At 46.0% G+C, this 20,996-nt stretch overlaps 1 protein-coding gene across 2 annotated transcripts in view; it reads left to right on the top strand.

Moving 5' to 3' along the window:
- dnah12 (dynein, axonemal, heavy chain 12) overlaps positions 1-20,417 on the top strand; it is a 29,898-nt gene extending 9,481 nt beyond the window's left edge. For both annotated transcript variants that reach the window (XM_056589756.1, XM_056589750.1), the window contains 51 exons: positions 90-209; positions 1,007-1,163; positions 1,287-1,459; positions 1,563-1,715; positions 1,872-2,111; positions 2,210-2,455; positions 2,708-2,827; positions 2,927-3,036; positions 3,138-3,321; positions 3,469-3,609; positions 4,076-4,159; positions 4,312-4,500; positions 4,968-5,087; positions 5,620-5,808; positions 5,906-6,057; positions 6,254-6,392; positions 6,776-6,942; positions 7,577-7,832; positions 8,156-8,452; positions 8,872-9,050; positions 9,359-9,551; positions 10,134-10,295; positions 10,391-10,585; positions 10,752-10,885; positions 10,978-11,140; positions 11,224-11,304; positions 11,385-11,561; positions 11,666-11,797; positions 11,942-12,031; positions 12,124-12,264; positions 12,421-12,662; positions 12,770-12,917; positions 13,002-13,147; positions 13,603-13,817; positions 13,906-14,098; positions 14,300-14,492; positions 14,617-14,789; positions 15,027-15,167; positions 15,264-15,422; positions 15,553-15,848; positions 16,413-16,666; positions 17,079-17,219; positions 17,571-17,708; positions 18,103-18,336; positions 18,430-18,618; positions 18,947-19,050; positions 19,145-19,349; positions 19,531-19,668; positions 19,769-19,860; positions 19,941-20,008; positions 20,144-20,417. In XM_056589756.1, coding sequence (XP_056445731.1) covers positions 90-209; positions 1,007-1,163; positions 1,287-1,459; positions 1,563-1,715; positions 1,872-2,111; positions 2,210-2,455; positions 2,708-2,827; positions 2,927-3,036; positions 3,138-3,321; positions 3,469-3,609; positions 4,076-4,159; positions 4,312-4,500; positions 4,968-5,087; positions 5,620-5,808; positions 5,906-6,057; positions 6,254-6,392; positions 6,776-6,942; positions 7,577-7,832; positions 8,156-8,452; positions 8,872-9,050; positions 9,359-9,551; positions 10,134-10,295; positions 10,391-10,585; positions 10,752-10,885; positions 10,978-11,140; positions 11,224-11,304; positions 11,385-11,561; positions 11,666-11,797; positions 11,942-12,031; positions 12,124-12,264; positions 12,421-12,662; positions 12,770-12,917; positions 13,002-13,147; positions 13,603-13,817; positions 13,906-14,098; positions 14,300-14,492; positions 14,617-14,789; positions 15,027-15,167; positions 15,264-15,422; positions 15,553-15,848; positions 16,413-16,666; positions 17,079-17,219; positions 17,571-17,708; positions 18,103-18,336; positions 18,430-18,618; positions 18,947-19,050; positions 19,145-19,349; positions 19,531-19,668; positions 19,769-19,860; positions 19,941-20,008; positions 20,144-20,337 — 8,547 coding nt within the window. In that variant the 3' untranslated portion in view covers positions 20,338-20,417. The remainder of the gene's footprint in view (positions 1-89; positions 210-1,006; positions 1,164-1,286; positions 1,460-1,562; positions 1,716-1,871; positions 2,112-2,209; positions 2,456-2,707; positions 2,828-2,926; positions 3,037-3,137; positions 3,322-3,468; positions 3,610-4,075; positions 4,160-4,311; positions 4,501-4,967; positions 5,088-5,619; positions 5,809-5,905; positions 6,058-6,253; positions 6,393-6,775; positions 6,943-7,576; positions 7,833-8,155; positions 8,453-8,871; positions 9,051-9,358; positions 9,552-10,133; positions 10,296-10,390; positions 10,586-10,751; positions 10,886-10,977; positions 11,141-11,223; positions 11,305-11,384; positions 11,562-11,665; positions 11,798-11,941; positions 12,032-12,123; positions 12,265-12,420; positions 12,663-12,769; positions 12,918-13,001; positions 13,148-13,602; positions 13,818-13,905; positions 14,099-14,299; positions 14,493-14,616; positions 14,790-15,026; positions 15,168-15,263; positions 15,423-15,552; positions 15,849-16,412; positions 16,667-17,078; positions 17,220-17,570; positions 17,709-18,102; positions 18,337-18,429; positions 18,619-18,946; positions 19,051-19,144; positions 19,350-19,530; positions 19,669-19,768; positions 19,861-19,940; positions 20,009-20,143) is intronic.
- Positions 20,418-20,996: the final 579 nt, after the last annotated feature.

Here is a 20,996-nt window from a genome sequence, read left to right as displayed (position 1 = left end):
GTGTGTGTGTGTGTGTGTGTGTGTGTGTGTGTGTGTGTGTGTGTGTGTGTGTGTGTGTGTGTGTGTGTGTGTGTGTGTGTGTGTGGCAGGCCTATGCTGAAACCCCGCGCCAACAGTGGGTGAAGGAGTGGCCAGGACAGGTGGTCCTCTGCACCTCCCAGATCTACTGGACCCTGGAGGTGCATGAAGCCATCAGAGAAGGAGCAGATGTAGGTTTCAGTAATACGGGGTCCGAGCAAAATTAAAAGTCAAGAACACACTAATGGAAGATATATAAATATGATAAATAATTATGAAGGAAAGATGTTGATGAAGATGTTCCACTTACGGTAATGCAGTACCGTGCCTCGGCTTTCAGGTGAGCTGAAAAGCAATGGCCGAATGTTATGTTCAGCTTGTTCATAATGCTATAATCGGGATTCGAACTCTCAGCCTAAGGATCACCTGTACAAGGCATTATCCCATTGAACAACTGATAAATAACAGATCTGAAAACTTGCACTGTTAATGGTATCCACCTAATGATAGCAGTATGGTAGTTATACAATAACAAAATGGTCTAGTTAACTAGTACTGAAGTGAAATGAAAATTGAGCGGAAGTAGGTAGGTGGGCGGTGCCAGGCTAGATTATTGGTAACCATACCTAAAAATGTCAGGAGTTTTCGACGTACAGTATAGGCTGCAGTGTGTCTTTTACAGAATTTGAGGGAAAAAAAAACAAGTTACAGAAGCAATAGGGGCCAAACCCCTAATAATAAAATAATATAAATAATAATAATGATATGAAACAAACGACAAACGAACGATGTTCATCTTTCTTTCGAAAAATATTGGACAACCAGAATGTGTGTGTGTGTGTGTGTCTGTGTGTGTGTGTGTGTGTGTCTGTGTGTGTGTGTGTGTGTGTGTGTGTGTGTGTGTGTGTGTGTGTGTGTGTGTGTGTGTGTGTGTGTGTGTGTGTGTGTGTGTGTGTGTGTGTGTGTGTGTGTGTGCTTACCTCGGCAGGGTTTAAAGAACTATTATAAGCTGCTTCAGACCCAGTTGGAGGGCGTGGTGGAGCTTGTAAGAGGCAAGCTGCCCAAGCAGACCCGAACCACGCTTGGAGCGCTGGTCACCATCGATGTCCACGCCAGGGATGTGGTCATGGAGTTGATCGAGAAAGGTACATTACAAAAAAACCTGTACAAAAAAACACACACAACTAACAAGTTTTACTGAAAATAAACGATTGCAAGTAAATGCTCCACTTCAGGGTCATTCAAATGGATGGACTGTATATTTTCAGGTGTGTCACATGAAACCGACTTCCAGTGGCTGGCTCAGCTGCGGTACTACTGGACCAATGAGAACGTGCGAGTCCGCATCATCAACTGCGACGTGAAGTATGCGTACGAGTACCTGGGGAATTCCCCCAGACTGGTCATTACCCCGTTGACGGATCGATGCTATCGTACCCTGGTAGGCCGTCCGTTAACGCTGAAGTCTTTCTACCTCACTGTGGTGTGTGAAGGTGTGTGAAAACGTGGAGCTGTTAGATTCACCCTGTATTCTGCATCCTCAGATCGGAGCGTTTTTCCTGAGTTTGGGCGGAGCTCCTGAGGGTCCAGCCGGGACCGGTAAAACCGAGACCACCAAGGATCTGGCCAAGGCGTTGGCCGTGCAGTGTGTGGTTTTCAACTGTTCCGATGGGCTGGATTACCTGGCCATGGGGAAGGTGAAGCCCATTGTACTCAATCTCCTCCCCGTGTGACAACGTTACTGATCTCCCATCAGCAATGTTTAAACAAAGTGTCATCAGATCCAACAGTAAGCTATATATATATACCAATGTCTTTCTGTGAATGTTGAAACATCCAATGCCCTTCAACAGTTTTTCAAAGGTCTGGCGTCCTCGGGTGCGTGGGCCTGCTTCGACGAGTTCAACCGCATCGAGCTGGAGGTGCTGTCGGTGGTGGCCCAGCAGGTGCTCTGCATCCAGAGGGCCGTGGAGCTCAAGCTGGAGTACTTTGACTTTGAAGGGACCACTCTCAAGCTAAACCCCAACTGCTTCGTGACCATCACAATGAACCCCGGCTACGCCGGCCGCTCAGAACTCCCGGATAACCTTAAGGTTTGTCGTTTGAATTTACTACTACTTTTCTTTTGAATTTCTGGATGTGCTCTTACACTAGTCCTTTTTTTTTTTCCAAATGTTTTTTTACGGCACAGGTGTTGTTCCGTACGGTGGCCATGATGGTCCCGAACTACGCCCTCATAGCGGAGATCTCTCTGTACTCCTACGGCTTCCTGAACGCCAAGCCTCTGTCTGTGAAGATCGTCATGACATACAGGCTCTGCTCAGAGCAGCTCTCCTCGCAGTTCCACTACGATTACGGCATGAGGGCCGTCAAAGCCGTGCTGGTGGCCGCGGGAAACCTCAAGCTGAAGTTCCCTAACGAGAACGAGGACATACTGGTCAGTGCGCCGAAATACATCAACCGTTCGTCCATCCATCCATCCATCCATCCATCCATTCATCAATCAGCCCTTTATCTCCATCCTTCATTCTGCTATTTATTTATTCATTCATCTAAACGCTCAACCATCTGTGCAACCATCTATCTATCTTATCAGTCCATTGTCCAGCTTGAAATGTATATAATGTATTAAAAGTGTTAAAAAGTGAATCTCATTGGCAGTTTGTGTATTGCTTTGCAACATGACCAGCTCCTGAGATCCATCAAGGACGTGAACGAACCCAAGTTCCTGTCACACGACATCCCACTGTTCAATGGCATCACCAGCGATCTCTTCCCAGGCATCTCACTTCCTGTCGCAGACTATCAGGTTCGGTTGTCCTCACAAACCGCATCGCACACATCATGTCATGTCAAATTCTTCTGCTCTCTTCACCTCCAGTGATGTTCTGTCACGGTCATTTCGCAGCTGTTTCTTGAGGCCGTTAGAGAGTGTTGTAAGAATCACAACGTTCAGCCAACGCAATTATTCTTGGAGAAGATCATCCAGTCGTATGAGATGATGATCGTCCGGCATGGGTGAGATAACACAGCATTGTCATGCGTTACAATAGCTTTACAAAGTGGAGTACAAAAGATGGGTTTATGTTAATATATTAATCTGTGTTTATGTGTCCCAGCTTCATGCTGGTGGGGGAGCCGTTTGCCGGGAAGACCAAAGTTCTCCACGTGCTGGCGGACACTCTGACACTGATGAACGAGAAGGGCCTGAACGAGGAGGAGAAGGTCATCTATCGCACTGTCAACCCCAAGTCCATAACCATGGGACAGCTCTTTGGAGAGTTTGACCCCGTTTCCCATGAGGTCGGCACACACCTTCCATGCTAACATGTTAACAAACTGCTCATGTGTGCTGTGTGGATCAGCTTTGCATTGGAACTCTAAATGTCAACTGAATTTCTAACTTCTTTCCCCTCCTGTCTGTACTGGTTGATGCGGTCTCTCGTGTAGTGGTCGGATGGGATTGTGGCCAACACGTTCCGTGAGTTTGCTTCCTCAGAGACACCAGATCGTAAATGGGTCGTGTTCGACGGACCCATCGACACGCTTTGGATCGAAAGCATGAATACCGTGCTTGATGACAACAAAAAGGTAGCAATCAATACGGAGCAGGGGCAGGAAAAGGGGGCTGAGGGGGCTTGTCTCCAGGCCCAAAAGGCTCTGGGTTCAGACCACAATGTCTGCAGTCTGTAGGCAGCCCTGAGGAAGATGCCTGCTCTATAATGACATGTAATGGAATGGAATGTACATTTATTTGTAAATCACATTTAAAAAAACAACAACAGTTGACCAAAGTGCTAAAAAGAACAAAAAACAAAGCAATCATTCATTTGAGACGACGATAGTTACAGTATCAATCGTAATAATAATGACAGTAATAGCAATGATAATGTTGGCTAGACATGTATCTACAATCAACAGAAATTCACTTCTGAAGAAAGCATCTGATGAATGATGAAACAGCATAGTAGTAGCAGTTGAACATGTGTTTTAGAGGTAATGGTTCGGTGCAGGTTCAATGTAGGATTTTTATATTGCAAGTTTTCTCATTCCATAGCTGTGCTTGATGAGTGGTGAGATCATCCAGATGTCGAACCAGATGAGCCTGATCTTTGAAGCCATGGACCTGTCGCAGGCTTCGGTAAGTCCAATGCTGGAGGGAAAGGTTATCCGTCTAATACGTGTATTAACATACAACTGATCGAATGCATTTTAAGGGTAACACAAAAATACTGTTAGCATGGTACACTATCCATTGACCCGTGTTTCCTTGGTTATTGCTCTGCTCCTCAGCCTGCCACAGTGAGCCGCTGTGGTATGATTTACTTGGAGCCTTCTCAGCTGGGCTGGGAGCCTCTTGTCACCTCCTGGATGAACACGCTGCCCGAGGCGCTGACGGGCCCCGACCACAGCGCTCTGATCCAGGAGCTCTTCCTCTGGCTAGTACCTCCTACACTCAGGGTGCTGCGTAAACACTGCAGGGTGAGCGACCGCGAATCACCCCACAGGGATCCCCGCCTCAAGGATAACGGAATCTTATAATTGGTTGTCATTTTTCATCACAGTTATTGGAGATGTGTGCTTTTCAGTATTAGTGTATTTTCTTATCTGTCATCTGGTTTGTTCATGGCTATAAGCTTTGAAAATGTGTGGAAAAGTAATAACAGTGTCTCAAAGTTAATTAAGAACTTGGTTATCATATATTGTTTGCCATGTCGTCACTTCCAGTAGAGATTGAAACTAGTCAGTAGAGGTAAGTACTGCTCCGCTTGCTCCAGTGTTGATCTGCATTCCATTTGCCGAAGCATCTCTGCCTGTCTCTGATTGGACAAGAACATACGTAGACCGATTTCCACATGCATGTGGACTTTTAGTTTGTTAATTTTTCTGTCCTTGCTCTCTCGACTGAGACACGCTTTACTTTTTGTGAATGATTTTTCTGTTTGCAGGAAGTCGTTGCCACCAACGACAGCAACAAGGTGGTTTCTCTGTGTCACCTGTTTGAGGTCCTGCTCGCTGAGCCTGTTGGGGAGGACCCTGGCAGCAACAACATACGTACATGGATCATGGTACCAGAAAGATGCACAACACTGGAAAACACAGATGTTCTGTAGTGCACTGACGCATTGGCCTTCTTTACGTACATACATTCACATTGTTTTCAATTGAAAAGGAGAATAACCATACATACACTACCATTCAAAAGTTTCTTGGATCATTTTTTCCACGAAAGCTTTATTCAACAATTTGCAGCTGTGTTAACATAATTGCACGAATAGATTAGCCTTTTTCGCACAATTAGCTAAACAATGTACCGTTAGAAGACAGGAGTAATTGTTGCTGGAATTGGGCCTCTGTACACTTATGTAAATATTTCATAAAAGAAATCTGACATTTCCAGCTAGAATAGTCATTTACCACATTAACAATGTCTAGACTGTGTTTCTGATTATTTAAAGTTATCTTCATGGATTTTTTTATGCAGTGATGGGTTGATTTGTTTATTTATTAAAAATAGAATATTTAAGGTCTTGTTTAATAAATGAACACAGAGTTATTTAAAGTTGGCCCCCATGTCAATGTGTGGTTTTGTGGCTGCAGGCGGCGTTTGCCTTCTCCCTGGTGTGGTCCGTGGGGGGCTGCTGCGACGCAGAGAGCCGGGAGAGGTTCGATGGCTTCTTCAGGGAGATCACCTCTGGCGAGATGGACAAGCACCCCGTCCCCGCCGCTGTAGGTAGATGGGAGTGTCCACTGGACGAGAAGGGCCTGGCGTACGACTTCTCTTACGAGGTAGTGTGTTGTTCACAGTCGTAGGAATCTAGGGACACTCCTTAGAGTCGCCGTTCGATAAAAAACTCCCAGACCTTTACAGTGAGTTCTTGTGCAGTTTAAAGGAAAAGGCCGGTGGGTCCACTGGAACGATTCCATCAAAAACATCAACCTCGGGGACAAGAACACTAAAGTGCAGGACATCATCGTTCCCACCTTGGACACTGTGCGCTACACCTACCTCATGGATCTCTGCATCAATAATGCTGTGTAAATATTGTCATTTTATCCCCATGATTTTCATGAAAATTATTTGGAATTTGGAATTATTACGAATGAGGAGAATAAAAGTATAATTTTATATAAACTTAAAATGTGTTGTCCTCCAGCCAATGTATATTTTATTTCAGTACATAACATTTATTTTTCATTTGTTTTTATTGTACAACTCTTTTTCCTCACTCAGGCCTCTATTGTTTGTTGGTCCCACGGGCACTGGGAAGTCTGTTTACGTGAAGGAGAAACTAATGAACAACTTGGACAAAGACCGCTTTCTGCCTTTCTTCATCAATTTCTCCGCCCGCACTAGCGCCAGCCAGAGTCAGGTCAGTAACACTAAATAAAAGACGAGGCGACTTTGAGGTCAATTTATTTCTTTAGTGCTTGGAAGTCCTCAAATGTAAGGACTGTTAAAAATAAAATATATTGATAAAGATATATACTTTATTGATCCCCGAGGGGAAGGTAAAGTATAACAGCTGCAAATAAAAAAAGGGATAGACAATAACATAAAATAAAGCATCTGCAGTGAAATCTGTATCACCAATACAAAGAGTATGAAAATCTCCTGTCAATGACAATAGACATCTATCCACAAGAGTAATACAAGCATCGATATAATAACATGCACTATACATTTACGCTGGTAAATCCCCACCCATAAAGTTATAGCTAGGTTTAACTTTCAAATCGTTTTTTTTCTCCCTAGAATATAATCATGTCTAGGCTGGATAAAAGAAGGAAGGGGGTGTATGGGCCTCCTATGGGGAAGAAGTGTGTCATCTTCGTCGATGACATGAACATGCCTGCGCTGGAGACGTTTGGAGCCCAGCCCCCTGTGGAGCTCCTCCGACAGTACTTTGACCATGGGAACTGGTAGGAACTGTTCAGTGCTGTGTTTACATCATTTAGAACTTTCAGTATAACCAGCATTATGGCGCCTTTTCAGCTTTTTTGGATTGCATTTTCCCGCAATTCACTCAACAGACCTTTTAAAATTAAAAAAATCCAAGATGAGTTTGAGTTGTCGGTGGATGAGTTGTGTTCAGTAATTAAAAAAAAAAAACATTTTGTTAAGCAAGTGTCATGCCTCCAACTATGTTAAGGTTGATTTAACAGTGCAGGTGTTCACCCGCAGTTCTGAGGCTAGGGTAGGAATATTTGGAGAAACAAGGCAGATTTAGCTCGATTTTGAGGTATCCAACAAAAAAAAAATCCCATCTCTACCTTCAGGCCTCCTTCCAAAGCCACTCCCCCAAAATGCATGACTGGCCCACTAGTTCATCCAATCATTTCATTCAAGAGGGGCCTATTACAGGCCTGCGACAGACCCAAACTTTTTCTTTCTTTGTCAGAGCATTGCTGTTAGGAAATGAAGGGAATTGAAACAAATAGGATCCATTTTTTTAAGATATATATATTGCCTAGCATAGCTTTAAGCATGTGACTAGAAATACAAACCTGATACAAAACAGCAGCTGGTGCTGACTTGTGATTGTTGTTTTTTCAGGTACGACCTGAAGGACACCACCAAGATCACGCTGGTGGACCTGCAGATCATCTCGGCCATGGGGCCTCCCGGCGGGGGGAGGAACGCAGTCACACCCCGCTTCCTGCGCCACTTCAACATCTGCAGCATCAACGCCTTCAGCGACGACACAATGGTGCGCATCTTCTCCAACGTGGTCGCCTTCTACCTGAAGAACAACGACTTCGCCCCTGAGTACTTCGCCGTCGGCAACCAGATAGTGGCCGCCACGTTGGAGGTAAGTCCTTCCAATACACACAAGAATTTGTGTGTATTGATTTATTTTTAGAACATCAAAGGATGATGTTCTCAAAAATGCATTTACTTGACATTTTATCTTGGGTATAGTACAATTACAATTTCACTGCCTGTTCTTTATGATACTTCTAGAATAGACATATGTTTAAAAAAGGCAAACTCAAACAAATATGTATTCAAACCTGTGCCCAGCCAACAACAGACATAGTGTCGAGCCATCCGCAACTTATGCACTGTACATATGTACACGTTTGTCCCATGTTTTCCTACTGAGTATTCTTCACCCTCTATCCCCCCCCCAAGGTGTACAAGAAAGCCATGAAGAACCTTCTTCCGACGCCGGCCAAGTCCCACTACACCTTCAACCTGCGGGACTTCTCCCGCGTGGTCCAGGGCTGCCTGCTGCTGAAGAAGGAGTCGCTGGAAAACAAGGGCACCATGACGCGCCTGTTCGTCCACGAGGTCATGCGTGTGTACTACGACCGCCTGGTGGATGACGCCGACCGCACCTGGCTCTACCAGCTCATGAACGACATCGTCAAAGTCCACTTCCGGGAGTCCTTCGAGCAGCTGTTTGACCACCTGAAGAAAGACAAACAGGTGTGTTTGATTTGGTGGATGTTGTATTGGTTGTCGTCGTTGTTGCTGCCGTTTCTCTGCTTTTGTTGTCATGGATTTAGAAGTTCAGGGACTGACTTGAGTGTTGAGTCTGGAGGCAGTGTTCCTTAATGGACACATCAGAGCGGATCACAAGAGTGTCATTGAATTTGAAAGTGAAAATATGATCAAAGCCTCAAAGCAGATTTACTGTAGCTTTTGCTATTTACCATTTATACAATATTTTTCATCCCAAACAACTTACAGTGAATTCCGATAGAGATCATAAAGGATCTGGTAGAGGGTTAGACATCTTGCTCAATGATGCCTAAGTAGGTTAGGGGTGCGGACACTGAGGTGTCACTGAGGTATCCGCACCCTAAGTTTTCATTTGGATGTTGCCGCTTCTCCCCCACTCTAAGCTGGTTGAAGAAGACATGCGCAGCCTTTTATTTGGTGACTACATGAACCGTGACCTGGAGGAGGATGAGCGCTTGTATGCAGAGGTGCCCTCCATGGAAAGCTTTGGACAGGTGGTAGAGCTTTGTCTGGAGGAATACAACCAGACTCACAAGAACCGCATGAATCTCGTCATCTTCCGGTGAATTATTTTGACACTATAGAATCGAGTTCAAGAAAACATTATTAAATTATGTATTCTATGCAATATATTATTTTATGTAGACGTCAAACGATTTTTTCTATCTATAATTCTAATACTCAAAGTCATAGACAATATATGATACATAAAATGAATAATGCGAGGCAAAACTTTTAAAGTACTATAAAACAAAATCCAATTATTTCTTTTTCGTTAAAAATTAACTCAATGCCATAATTCTCATGAGACTCACAAAGACCAACAAACCACCTAATGACCACTCCTGTCTCTCTCCTTCTAATCCACAGTTATGTTCTGGAGCACCTGTCCCGTATCAGTCGTGTGCTGAAGCAGCCGGGAGGTAACGCTCTGCTGGTGGGGGTGGGAGGCAGCGGACGCCAGTCCATCACCCGCCTGGCCACCTCCATGGCCAACAATACCATCTTCCAGCCAGAGATCTCCAAGAGCTACGGCATGAACGAGTGGAGGGATGACCTCAAGGTTGGCATGGTCTTGCTTCCCTTCGACAAAGAAGAGTATCTCTATAAGCAGAGATCTGCATATGAATGCAGAATCTCTTGGTAACGGGAGCGAGATTTTGGGATCGGAGCGTTCTGTAGGTTTGAGCAGGCCTTGGTTTCGGGCAGGTTAAAATTCTGTGTGGAGGGCAACGATCTCTGAAACCATCGCTATCGTCTGACGACGCCTTGGTTTTATTTTGGCTTAGTCAAGTAAATTTCTCAACAAAGCAGTTGTAGTGGTTTTAAGCTGTTTTCAGAAAAGTTGATTACTTGTGAAAGCATTCGGTCGTAGACATTGACTATCAACGCCAACTCCATTCTTGTTCTCAAGCTGCTAACGGGACAGTAATATTCGTTATTCGTTGTCCATCTCTAGAAATATGGACTGTTGTCCTCAGAGGTAAATCAAAACCAGACTTCGTTGTTTACTGAAATTGGGAAGAATATACATTTTTTATATAATTTTCTTTCTTTATATATATTTTTTTGTTAATGTTCTGACACCCAACCTCGGCTGTCTTTTGCCTTTTTAACTATTGTGTTTTTCTTTCCATCACCACAGCTTCTGCTTAAAAACACAGGAGTGAAGGGTGAGAAGACTGTGTTCCTGCTGACCGACGCCCAGATCAAGGATGAAGCGTTCCTCGAGGACGTGGACAGCGTGCTCAACACCGGGGAAGTGCCCAACCTGTTTGCCGCGGACGAGAAGCAGGAGATCATGGAGGTACTGGGGCTCGCTACAGCCTTACAGAGTGGTACATGGTCAAGATGCAGGGTCTTGATGTGATCTCAGCCTGGTTCTGCTTCCCCGTTCCACAGGCCGTCCGTCCCATTGCCCAGGCTGGTGACAACGACCTGGAGTTCAGCCCTCTGGCTCTCTTTGCCTTCTTCGTTGGCCGCTGTAGGGAAAACCTGCACATTGTTGTGGCATTTAGTCCCATCGGGAACGCCTTTCGAAATCGCCTGCGGCAATTTCCATCGCTCATCAACTGCTGCACTATAGACTGGTTTCAGGTACAGAAGCAAAGAAAATATGAAAAAAAATGATATTCCATATTTCAAATATAAAGATATTATTAATTTAGTAAGCATAAATCTATACAACTATGTGGTTCTCATGCCATATTGCTGGGAATTTAATGCCTTCGAGATGATTCACAACGTTCTATGCGTATGTCAGCCGTGGCCAGAGGAAGCCCTGGAACGAGTGGCCAACACCTTCTTGGAAACCCTGGAGATGAGCGAGCATGAGCGCAATCAAGTCATGCCCATCTGCAAAACCTTCCACACGTCCGCCATACAACTCTCCCATAAGTAGGTCACTCTCTCCTTCATGTGCCTTACTTTCAATAACAATATCGGTAAATAATAAATACAATTTCATGTTTGACATTCTTTCCCTGAAGATTCATGTCGGAGTTAGGACGGCACAACTACGTGACGCCCACCTCCTACCTTGAGCTCATCGCGGCTTTCCGCCAGCTTCTGACCCAGAAACGAGACACCGTGATGAAGGCTAAGAAGAGGTACACCAATGGTCTGGATAAACTGGCCTTTGCCGAGTCTCAGGTGGGTCGCATTCCAAATGATTTAGAAAATCCCCAATGCGTCTCTCTGTATTGCTTAGTGGGATTTTCTATGAAATGTTGCAGGTGGGGGAGATGCAGATGGAACTCATCGAGCTACAGCCAAAGCTGGAGCAGGCGAAGATCGACAACACCAAGATGATGAAGGTAAACACCCTACACTTCCTCGCTAACGTTAAGGGCGACCTTGACCTCCGGTCTCAACCCTCTGCTGCGTCTTCCACCAGGTGATCGAGGTGGAGTCAGTGCAGGTAGAAGCCAAAAGTAAGCTTGTACGCGTTGACGAGGAGGCAGCTACCATCAAGGCCAACGCGGCGCAGGCCTTGAAGGACGAGTGTGAGAGCGACCTGGCCGAGGCCATACCCGCCCTGGAGGCCGCGCTCGCCGCCTTGGACACACTTAAAGTGGGACTTCAATTGTTGAGCTTAACTCTGACACCTCGCTATTTTCTAAATGTTAATTTCTTGCCAATAAGGACTGTCTCAGTAACGTACCTCTTTCACCCCAGCCATCCGACGTGACGATTGTCAAGTCGATGAAGAACCCGCCGTCGGGGGTGAAGCTGGTCATGTCAGCGGTGTGCGTTATGAGGGATATTAAGCCGAACAAGATCGCCGACCCAGCTGGGACTGGACAAAAGGTTTCACTCTGTCCAGTCAAAAGCCTTTTTCCTCTAGCTAAATAAACATGGTCCGCCCTGCTTTGATGTGCTGGCTTGTTGTACGAAAAAGAACACATATGCAGTGGTAGTTTCCAATCTGATCAGTGATGTTTTGCCTTTCAGATTTTGGACTATTGGGGACCAAGCAAGAAGTTATTGGGTGATATCAACTTCTTACGAGACCTAAGAATATATGACAAGGACAATATCCCAGTGAGTTGCAATGGAGAAATAAAATGTTTTCAAAAATAGTTTCTTTCTTTTTGATTCTATTTGACTGATCCCTTTCTCACCCTCTGCTTAAGGTCGCTGTGATGCAGAAGATACGCAGCGAGTACATGACCAACCCGGACTTTGACCCCACCATAGTGGCCAAGGCCTCCTCTGCAGCCGAGGGCCTCTGCAAGTGGATAAAGGCCATGGAGGTTTACGACCGTGTGGCCAAGGTAGCTCCCATTGTTCTCCATACACCCCCCCCCCCCCGATCTCTCCATTCTGTAGCACCTCAAAGTGCTTTACACTTCCTTTAGCACCCCAGGCTTTCTTCCATCCCCTCTATCTCGTCAAGTGTTCCTCCTTCTACCTCCCCTGCTGGTCTGTAGGTGGTGGGTCCGAAGAAGGCCAACCTGGAGGAGGCCCAGCAGTCCCTGGCCACCACCATGGCCCTGTTGGACCAGAAGAGAGGGGAGCTGAAGGAGGTGGAGGACCGCCTTGCCAACCTGCAGAAGACCTTCGTTGAGAAGACGGAGGAGAAGGCCCAGCTGGAGTTCCAGGTGGACCTGTGCGCCCGCAAGCTGGAGAGGGCGGAGAAGCTCATCGGAGGCCTGGGAGGAGAGAAGACCAGGTGGAGGAGATTATTACACGTGACTAGCTCACCCCATCCTCCAACTCTAGGTCACTTTGGAAAGCGTCTACTGAATAGATTAGTGAATATATGATGTTGTTCTCAAGATGGTCCAAGGCCGCAGATGAGCTGCAGCACACCTATGACACCCTGACCGGGGACGTGTTGATTTCTGCCGGAGTCATCGCCTACCTGGGGGCCTTCACCTCCGGCTTCAGGCAGGACTGCGCCAAGATCTGGACCAAACTATGCCAGGTAAAGAGAGAGCCGATGCTGTTTCTCGAGGACCCTGGAAATAAGTATTGATTTGACAGTTTACTGTAATGAATTATGTTACAGTCGAAGAAGATTCCGTCTTCAGATGAATTCTCTCTCAGCAAGACCCTGGGGGATCCCATTAAGATCCGGGCGTGGAACATTGCAGGGCTGCCCACCGACAGTTTCTCCATAGACAATGGGGTCATCGTGAGCAACTCCCGTAGATGGTGAGGCCCTTGAACTGATGAACTGAACTCTCTTAGGCTACAACCGAAATATCTGATGAGAATGGTACTTTGAAGTACAGATGATTTGTCATATAAAGAGAAATACATTCATACCATTCATTTAGCGTTCTATAGATGTTATTCCACCTCTCTCACACACACACACACACACACACACACACACACACACACACACACACACACACACACACACACACACACACACACACACACACACACACACACACACACACACACACACAGACGCACACTCTCACATTCACACTCACACTCAGAAGCTGCTAGTGGTAAGGTGAACCGAACTTCTAACCCTGCTTAACCCTGCAGTTGCTGTGCAACCTGCCATAACAGCTACTGATCTACTGCCACTGCTTCAATGGACTGCAAACCATTCATTAATTAAAGGTATCATATAATCTCCCCTATGTGTGCAGGCCTCTCATGATTGACCCCCAGGGGCAGGCCAACAAGTGGGTGAAGAACTCTGAGAAGGAAAACAACCTGAGTGTCATCAAGCTGACGGACGGGGACTACATGAGAACGCTGGAGAACTGCATCCAGTTTGGAACCCCGCTGCTGCTGGAGAACGTGAGGGAGGAGCTGGACCCTTCGCTGGAGCCCCTGCTGCTGAAGCAGACCTTCAAACAGGGTACAGTCGTGTCCGACGTCGGGACGTGCATTGGCGACCCTTCCTCACTGTCCTCGAGGGAGTACTAGTCTGTTTCCTTCTGGTCCAGGTGGGGTGGATTGCATCAGACTGGGAGAGAGTGTGATTGAGTATTCCCAGGATTTCCGCTTCTACATCACCACCAAGCTGAGGAACCCCCACTACCTCCCAGAGCTGGCCACCAAGGTGTCCCTGCTCAACTTCATGATCACCCCCGAAGGCCTGGAAGACCAGCTGCTCGGGATCATGGTGGCCAAGGAGAGGTAGGACCCTTAGGTTCATAAAGTGTCATTCAAAACATCCAAGATTCTAGGAAATGACGCGGTGTGTATAGTGTAGCGATCCCTGTGCCTCCTGCCGCAAAATTCAAATCGAGTTGCTTTGACTGAACAACGTCTGATAATAGTGAACAGTATAGTAGTGTAGTAGTGAATATAGTGGTGGCTCCCCTCCCTCTGCCCCAGGCCAGAGCTGGAGGAGGAGAGGAACGCCCTGATCCTGCAGTCGGCCACTAACAAGAAGCAACTGAAGGAGATCGAGGACCAGATCCTGGAGACGCTGGAGTCGTCCGAAGGGAACATCCTGGAGGACGAGAGCGCCATCAAGGTCTTGGACTCGGCCAAGCTCATGTCCAACGAGATCTCCAAGAAACAACAGGTCAGACCAGTGCAGCTCCGACCTAGAGAGAGGGAGAAAGGGCACCTGATGTGTTATCAAGGATTTGTGTCTGAATCTTAAGGCATCCTAATTGTTTTCCGTTTTTGGTTTTCAAACCGCCCAGATAGCTGAGAAGACTGAGATCAAGATCGCTGAGTCCAGAGAGGGCTACAGGGCCATTGCCAAACACTCCTCTATTCTGTTCTTCAGCATCGCCGACCTGGCTAACATAGATCCCATGTACCAGTACTCTCTCTCCTGGTTTGTTAACCTTTACATCAGCTCCATACAGGACAGGTGAGTTGCTCACAAGGCTTTGAATGCCATATGTTCAATGTGTTAATTGGGTGGTCAAAAAGTTAAATTAGCCGACTAGGGTGTTTAATAAAGGTGGTCAAGGATGGAATCGAAGGGTTTAAGAGCACATCTATTCTCAAAAATAAGTACTTTCCACAAAGAAAATGAAGATCCATTGCATATTTCCATTCTAGATATCCGTTTCATAAATTGTTATGTTTTCCTCTACTCACTTAGCAACAAGTCCTCGATCTTGGAGAAGCGGCTGAGATACCTGATTGATCACTTTACTTACAATCTGTACTGCAACGTGTGTCGCTCACTGTTCGAGAAGGATAAACTGCTTTTCTCCTTCCTGCTCTGCTCCAACCTTCTCCTGTAAGTGTTATGCAGCGGAAAAAGTCTCTTGATGTTAGAGCTATCCCTAGGCTTGCCAAAAGTATATTGATTTGCAAAACTATAATGTCCATTTAGAGCAAAGAAGGAGATAGAGTACGGAGACTTGATGTTCTTGCTGACTGGAGGCGTCGGCCTAACAAACGCAACCCCCAACCCGGACCCCTCCTGGCTGCAGGAGAAGAGCTGGGATGAGATCTGCAGAGCCAGCGAGCAACCAGGACTGGCTGGAATCAAGTAAGGCCTCCTGTGAAATATAATCCTGCCCAATCTGCACAATACACTGGAAACTATTGGGTAGCATTTACTCAATGCAACACCCTCTCTTTATTTACCACCTCACTGTCCCTCCCCTCCGTACACATAGAGAGGCGTTCCTAGACAACTCGGACAGCTTTAAGACCATTTACGACAGCAAGGAGCCCTACAACGCCCGTCTGCCCAGACCCTGGGCGGACAGCTTAAACACCCTCCAGAAGATGATCATCTTCCGCTGCCTCCGGCCTGATAAGATCATCCCGGCCGTCTCCAACTACGTGACCAAGAAACTGGGGAAAATGTTTGTGGAGCCACCGCCCTTTGACCTGAGCAAAAGCTACCTGGACTCCAACTGCACCGTGCCCCTGGTGTTTGTGCTTTCTCCGGGAGCTGACCCCATGGCCAGTAGGTGGCGCGCTAACACCCAGATAACCCTTTTGAATTGATGTTAGAACCTATTTAATACCACGTTTAAATTCGTAATAAAGCCAGGATCAAGTTTGGTGATTATTAAGTCATTGAATCTTGCGGTGACTAAGTCTGGAGGCATGCTACACATTAGACCGTCACGCTGGACCGGAGACAGGCACCCTACATGTTGGACTGCGTTTGTGTAGTCCGATCCCGACAGAATGGTTCTAACATCATTATAACATACCTGGGTCACTTAATGGTTTGACATTTGACAAGTTAATGCTACTGGCTCCCTTAACCTGTGTTCAAAGGCTGGAGGCTTGGAGTCCTGAGGAAACAAAAACAGCCAGACATACAATCACACACCAAACCCTTGTTAAGTGTCTATGTGGTCTGGTGCTTATACGGAAAGGTCAATGGGTTCAACTAATGTCATTTGAAGAGCAAAATACTGCGTCGTATTTTTAAGACTGTTTGAAAAATGTAGAAGACCCTTCATAGATGTTACCCATGGCTGGTTGCTAACCATATGGGAACATCCGTCTTCCTCTCCAGGCCTGCTGAAGTTTGCCAATGACAAGAGCATGGGTGGGGCCAAATTCCAGTCCATCTCTCTCGGTCAGGGACAGGGTCCCATCGCGGCCAAAATGATATTCGCATCCATGAAAGAAGGTACCTGGGTGTGTCTGCAGAACTGTCACCTGGCAGTGTCTTGGATGTCCACCTTAGAGAAGATATGCGAGGACTTCACTCCTGACACTTGTCACCCCAACTTCCGTCTGTGGCTCACCAGCTACCCCTCACCCAAGGTGGGAGTCTTTTTTCTTATTATTATTTAATTATCTCTAGGAATAGTATTTTTCTCTTGTTATCTCTGCTGTGTCACTTGGATTTCCAGTGTGGGATTATTTAAGTACATCTTATCTTATGTAAGGCTTATCTCAGATCGTGGGAGGATTTGTTGAGGCTGTCCTCAGCTTTTTGATGCCTACACCATTAAAAACTCTGCGGTTGCAGGAGCAAAATATATTCTGTGGTCTCTTACAGTTCTCCAGCAATTCCATTTTTGATCTTGAATCTCCATTATGATATTGTCAATATATCAATGGATTCATTTAACAGTCGTTTTAGTTGTTAAATTGTCAATGAAGCACAAATGCTCTACATAAGTCCTTCCATTTAATTGCATTCATATTGACCCCTCTTTGCTTCCTGCATTAGTTCCCAGTGACTATTCTCCAGAATGGTGTAAAGATGACAAACGAACCACCAACAGGACTCCGACTTAACCTGCTGCAGTCCTACCAGTCAGATCCCATATCTGACTCTGAGTTCTTCAACAGCTGCCCCAACAAGGAACCGGTGGGCAAAGACACACACACACACACACACACACACACAATCCCCCCCACACACACACACACACACACACACACACACACACACACACACACACACACACACACACACACACACACACACACACACACACACACACACACACACACACACACACACACACACACAATCCCCCCCACACACGCACACACGCACACACACACAATCCCCCACATGCACACACACACACACACACGCACACAATCCCCCACATGCACACACACACACATACTCACACACACACATACACACACGCATAGAAGAAGCAAAATGTTTCATTCTTGCTTGTTCATTTTGGGTTGGATGTTCCTGCAGATCTGGGAGAAGCTATTGTATGGCGTGTGTTTCTTTCACGCGCTTGTACAAGAGAGGAAGAAGTTTGGTCCTCTGGGATGGAATATCCCTTACGGCTTCAATGAGTCAGACCTGCGGATAAGCATCAGACAGTTACAGGTATTTAGCAAATAAGGCCTGATATTTAACTAAAGCAGAGTTATCATATTATTAGCAATGGTATCATCATATGTATGTATGCATGTTTGCATGCATGCATGTATGCATGCATGCATGCGTGTATGCTGTCTGAGGTTATTCTGATATACTTTACATCAATGTAAATATCTTTTTCATTTCGATCCCTTAAAGTGGTATTGTGACTGCATTTTTGAAGCACAGTAGAACACACAAAAGCATAAGATTAATCAATTAATAGATGAATACCTATAATTTCCCCATAATAATTGACTTTCCCAGCTTTGCTTCATAAAGCGACACACTTCAAGTCCATGAGCCAGTATGTTCCCGTCGTTGTTCCCAAGTTTACCATTCTCCTCCTGTCCGCTCCCAGTTGTTTGTAACGGGATACGAGGAGGTGCCGTTCGAGGCCATCACCTACCTGACCGGGGAGTGTAACTACGGCGGCCGCGTGACGGACGACTGGGACAGAAGGCTCCTTATGACCATCCTGGCCGACTTCTACAACCAGGACATCGTTGTGAAACCCCGCTACACCTTCTCTCCCAGCGGCAAATACTATGCCCCATCTAAGTCCATCTATGAGGACTATCTGGAGTTTATTAAGGTGATAGGATGTGTAAGACTCAGGCTGGTCAAAGTATTTGAGTCAACTAGCTTTAGGTTCCGCCTATTTAAGCAGTTTGTCTGTGTCTTCTAGAAACTACCGCTCATCCAGAGCCCTGAGATATTTGGGATGCATGAAAATGTGGACATCTCTAAGGATCTGCAGCAGACCAAGCTGCTGTTTGATTCGCTGCTGCTCACCCTGGGAGGTGGGGTTAAAGGAGGAAGTAGCTCCGGGGGAGACAGCGTCCTGTACGAAATAGCCAATGACATCCTGACCAAGGTATACGTACCAGACTGTGCCGAATGCTCCTCCAAACACTGAATCCATCGGGCCATTTCTAATCAGGTTGGACCTGAAGTATCCATCCACTGGTTGTGGCACTATATATACTTTACTTGAATCCTTATCCAGTCAATCATAGGATAAAATCAAAATAACATGACTAATATGTTGAATGTTTTAGTATTGTAGTAGGTTTATCCTTTCATTCAAGTAAAACAGTAATTTATTACTGCGGCTATTTATTGGCTACCTGATCTTTAAATTGAACAAAGCCTCTTTTTGCTAACATTGCCTCTGTTAACTTATTTCTGCTCCTTTCTATTAGCTCCCAGACGATTTCGACATTGAGGAAGCACTTTTAAAATTCCCAGTCCTCTATGAGGAGAGCATGAACACTGTGCTGGTCCAGGAGATGGAGCGGTACAACACGTATGTACACTAACCTATAGTATAGTGTGGTATCCAGCATCTACAAGCAATATCTTATCTAGTGTTTTGTGTTCATCTGTTTCCCCTCTGCTAGGCTGTGTACAACAATCCGCGTGAGCATTCAAAACCTGCTGAAAGCCATTAAGGGTCTGGTGGTGATGGATGCAGAGTTGGAGGCCGTCGCTGGCAGTCTTTTGGTGGGCAAGGTGCCAGAGAAGTGGGCTATGCGCTCGTACCCAAGCCTCAAACCCCTGGGCAGCTACATCACCGATTTCCTCACCAGACTCAAATTCCTGAACGTGAGTCTGACCGATGAAGCCCATTCAGAAGACTTTATTCTTTTCATTGTTTTTTGTTTAATGAAGTTTGTTCTACTGATTGATGTGACCTTATCCCAGATGACTTATCACAGGTTGCCTTTATCAGTCTTTCACAGTTGTTTTCTGATTCGTATCACCATTCCTCCCCTGCCTCCCTCAGGATTGGTTCAACAGCAGCAAGCCTCACGTGTTCTGGCTGACCGGCTTCTTCTTCACCCAGGCCTTCCTGACAGGGGCCATGCAGAACTACGCCAGGAAGTATCGCATCCCCATTGACATGCTGGTCTTTGAGTTTGAGGTCCGGAACACTAATACTGAATATCAATTGTGATGTCATTTTGTCATTTGTAGTTTGGTAGTTTGGTTTTCCATGTACATTATCAGTTTTTTTCCTACAGGTTCTCACACTTGATGTGTCAGAGCAAGCTCCTGAGGACGGCGTTTATATCCATGGGCTGTTCCTGGACGGTGCTCGCTGGGATAGAAACAGGTTAAAATCATTATCGCTCAGCCCGTTGTATTCAACTAAAAAGTAATTTATTATCTTAAAGTTTGTCTCCTCTCCATCAGTGGGGTGATCGCGGAGCAGAAGCCCAAAGTCCTGTTTGACTCGATGCCCATCATCTGGATCAAACCCAGTAAGCATGGCGCTAGAGGCCCCTGGGCTAGCTCTCAACGGAATTAGACAAAAAAATCCTGTTACCACGAGTTTGAGCTGCCTTCCTCAATCAATCCCGTCTCTTTCTTTCTTGCTTTCCTCTTTCTCCATCCAGCGGAGAGGAACAGCGTTCAACCCTCCCAGAAGCTGTACGTGTGCCCCCTGTACAAGACCAGTGAAAGGAAGGGAACGCTGTCCACCACGGGACACTCAACCAACTTTGTGATCACCATGACGCTGCCCACGAGCAAGCAGCCGCAGCACTGGATCAAACGGGGCGTAGCCATGCTCTGTCAGCTGGATGACTGACACCTGAGAATACACTCAGGTTTATTATGTGCAATTAAAACTGAATACATATATCTATACCAATTTGTATATCATTTATTTACGTGTCATCATATCATTGAATCATCATTTAAATCATGAATTCATAAATTCAATAAACGTATTTTGGTTTTAATTTTTGGAATTCATTTGTGTTCATAAAGCTTTCTAGATGCAAAAAAACCCAACAACATATAAACACAAATTTATGCATGTTTAATCATGACCAAATGTTCCTCATCCTCATCCTCATCGTCATCCGCTTATCCGGGGTCGGGTCGCGGGGGGAGCAGCTCAAGCAGGGGGCCCCAGACTTCCCTTTCCCGGGCCACATTGACCAGCTCTGACGGGGGGATCCCGAGGCGTTCCCAGGCCAGTGTTGAGATATAATCTCTCCACCTAGTCCTGGGTCTTCCCCGAGGTCTCCTCCCCACTGGACGTGCCTGAAACACCTCCCAAGGAAGGCGCCCAGTGGGCATGTTATACAATAGTATTCATTAAAAAGTGGTATTGTCCATTTATACAGGAGGACTAACCACATTATTTTAATGGATTCACATTCATGAACATGAATTGGCAACACTGAATTACAAAATGCAGGTTCTGAGCACGAAATCCCATGTTTGGCCATTGGGTGTCCT

This window comes from Gadus chalcogrammus, chromosome 1, assembly GCF_026213295.1.
Source record: "Gadus chalcogrammus isolate NIFS_2021 chromosome 1, NIFS_Gcha_1.0, whole genome shotgun sequence".
NCBI classification, from domain to species: domain Eukaryota; kingdom Metazoa; phylum Chordata; class Actinopteri; order Gadiformes; family Gadidae; genus Gadus; species Gadus chalcogrammus.
Note: the sequence above shows the minus strand (reverse complement) of the source record. Positions and strands in the feature narration are given on the sequence as shown.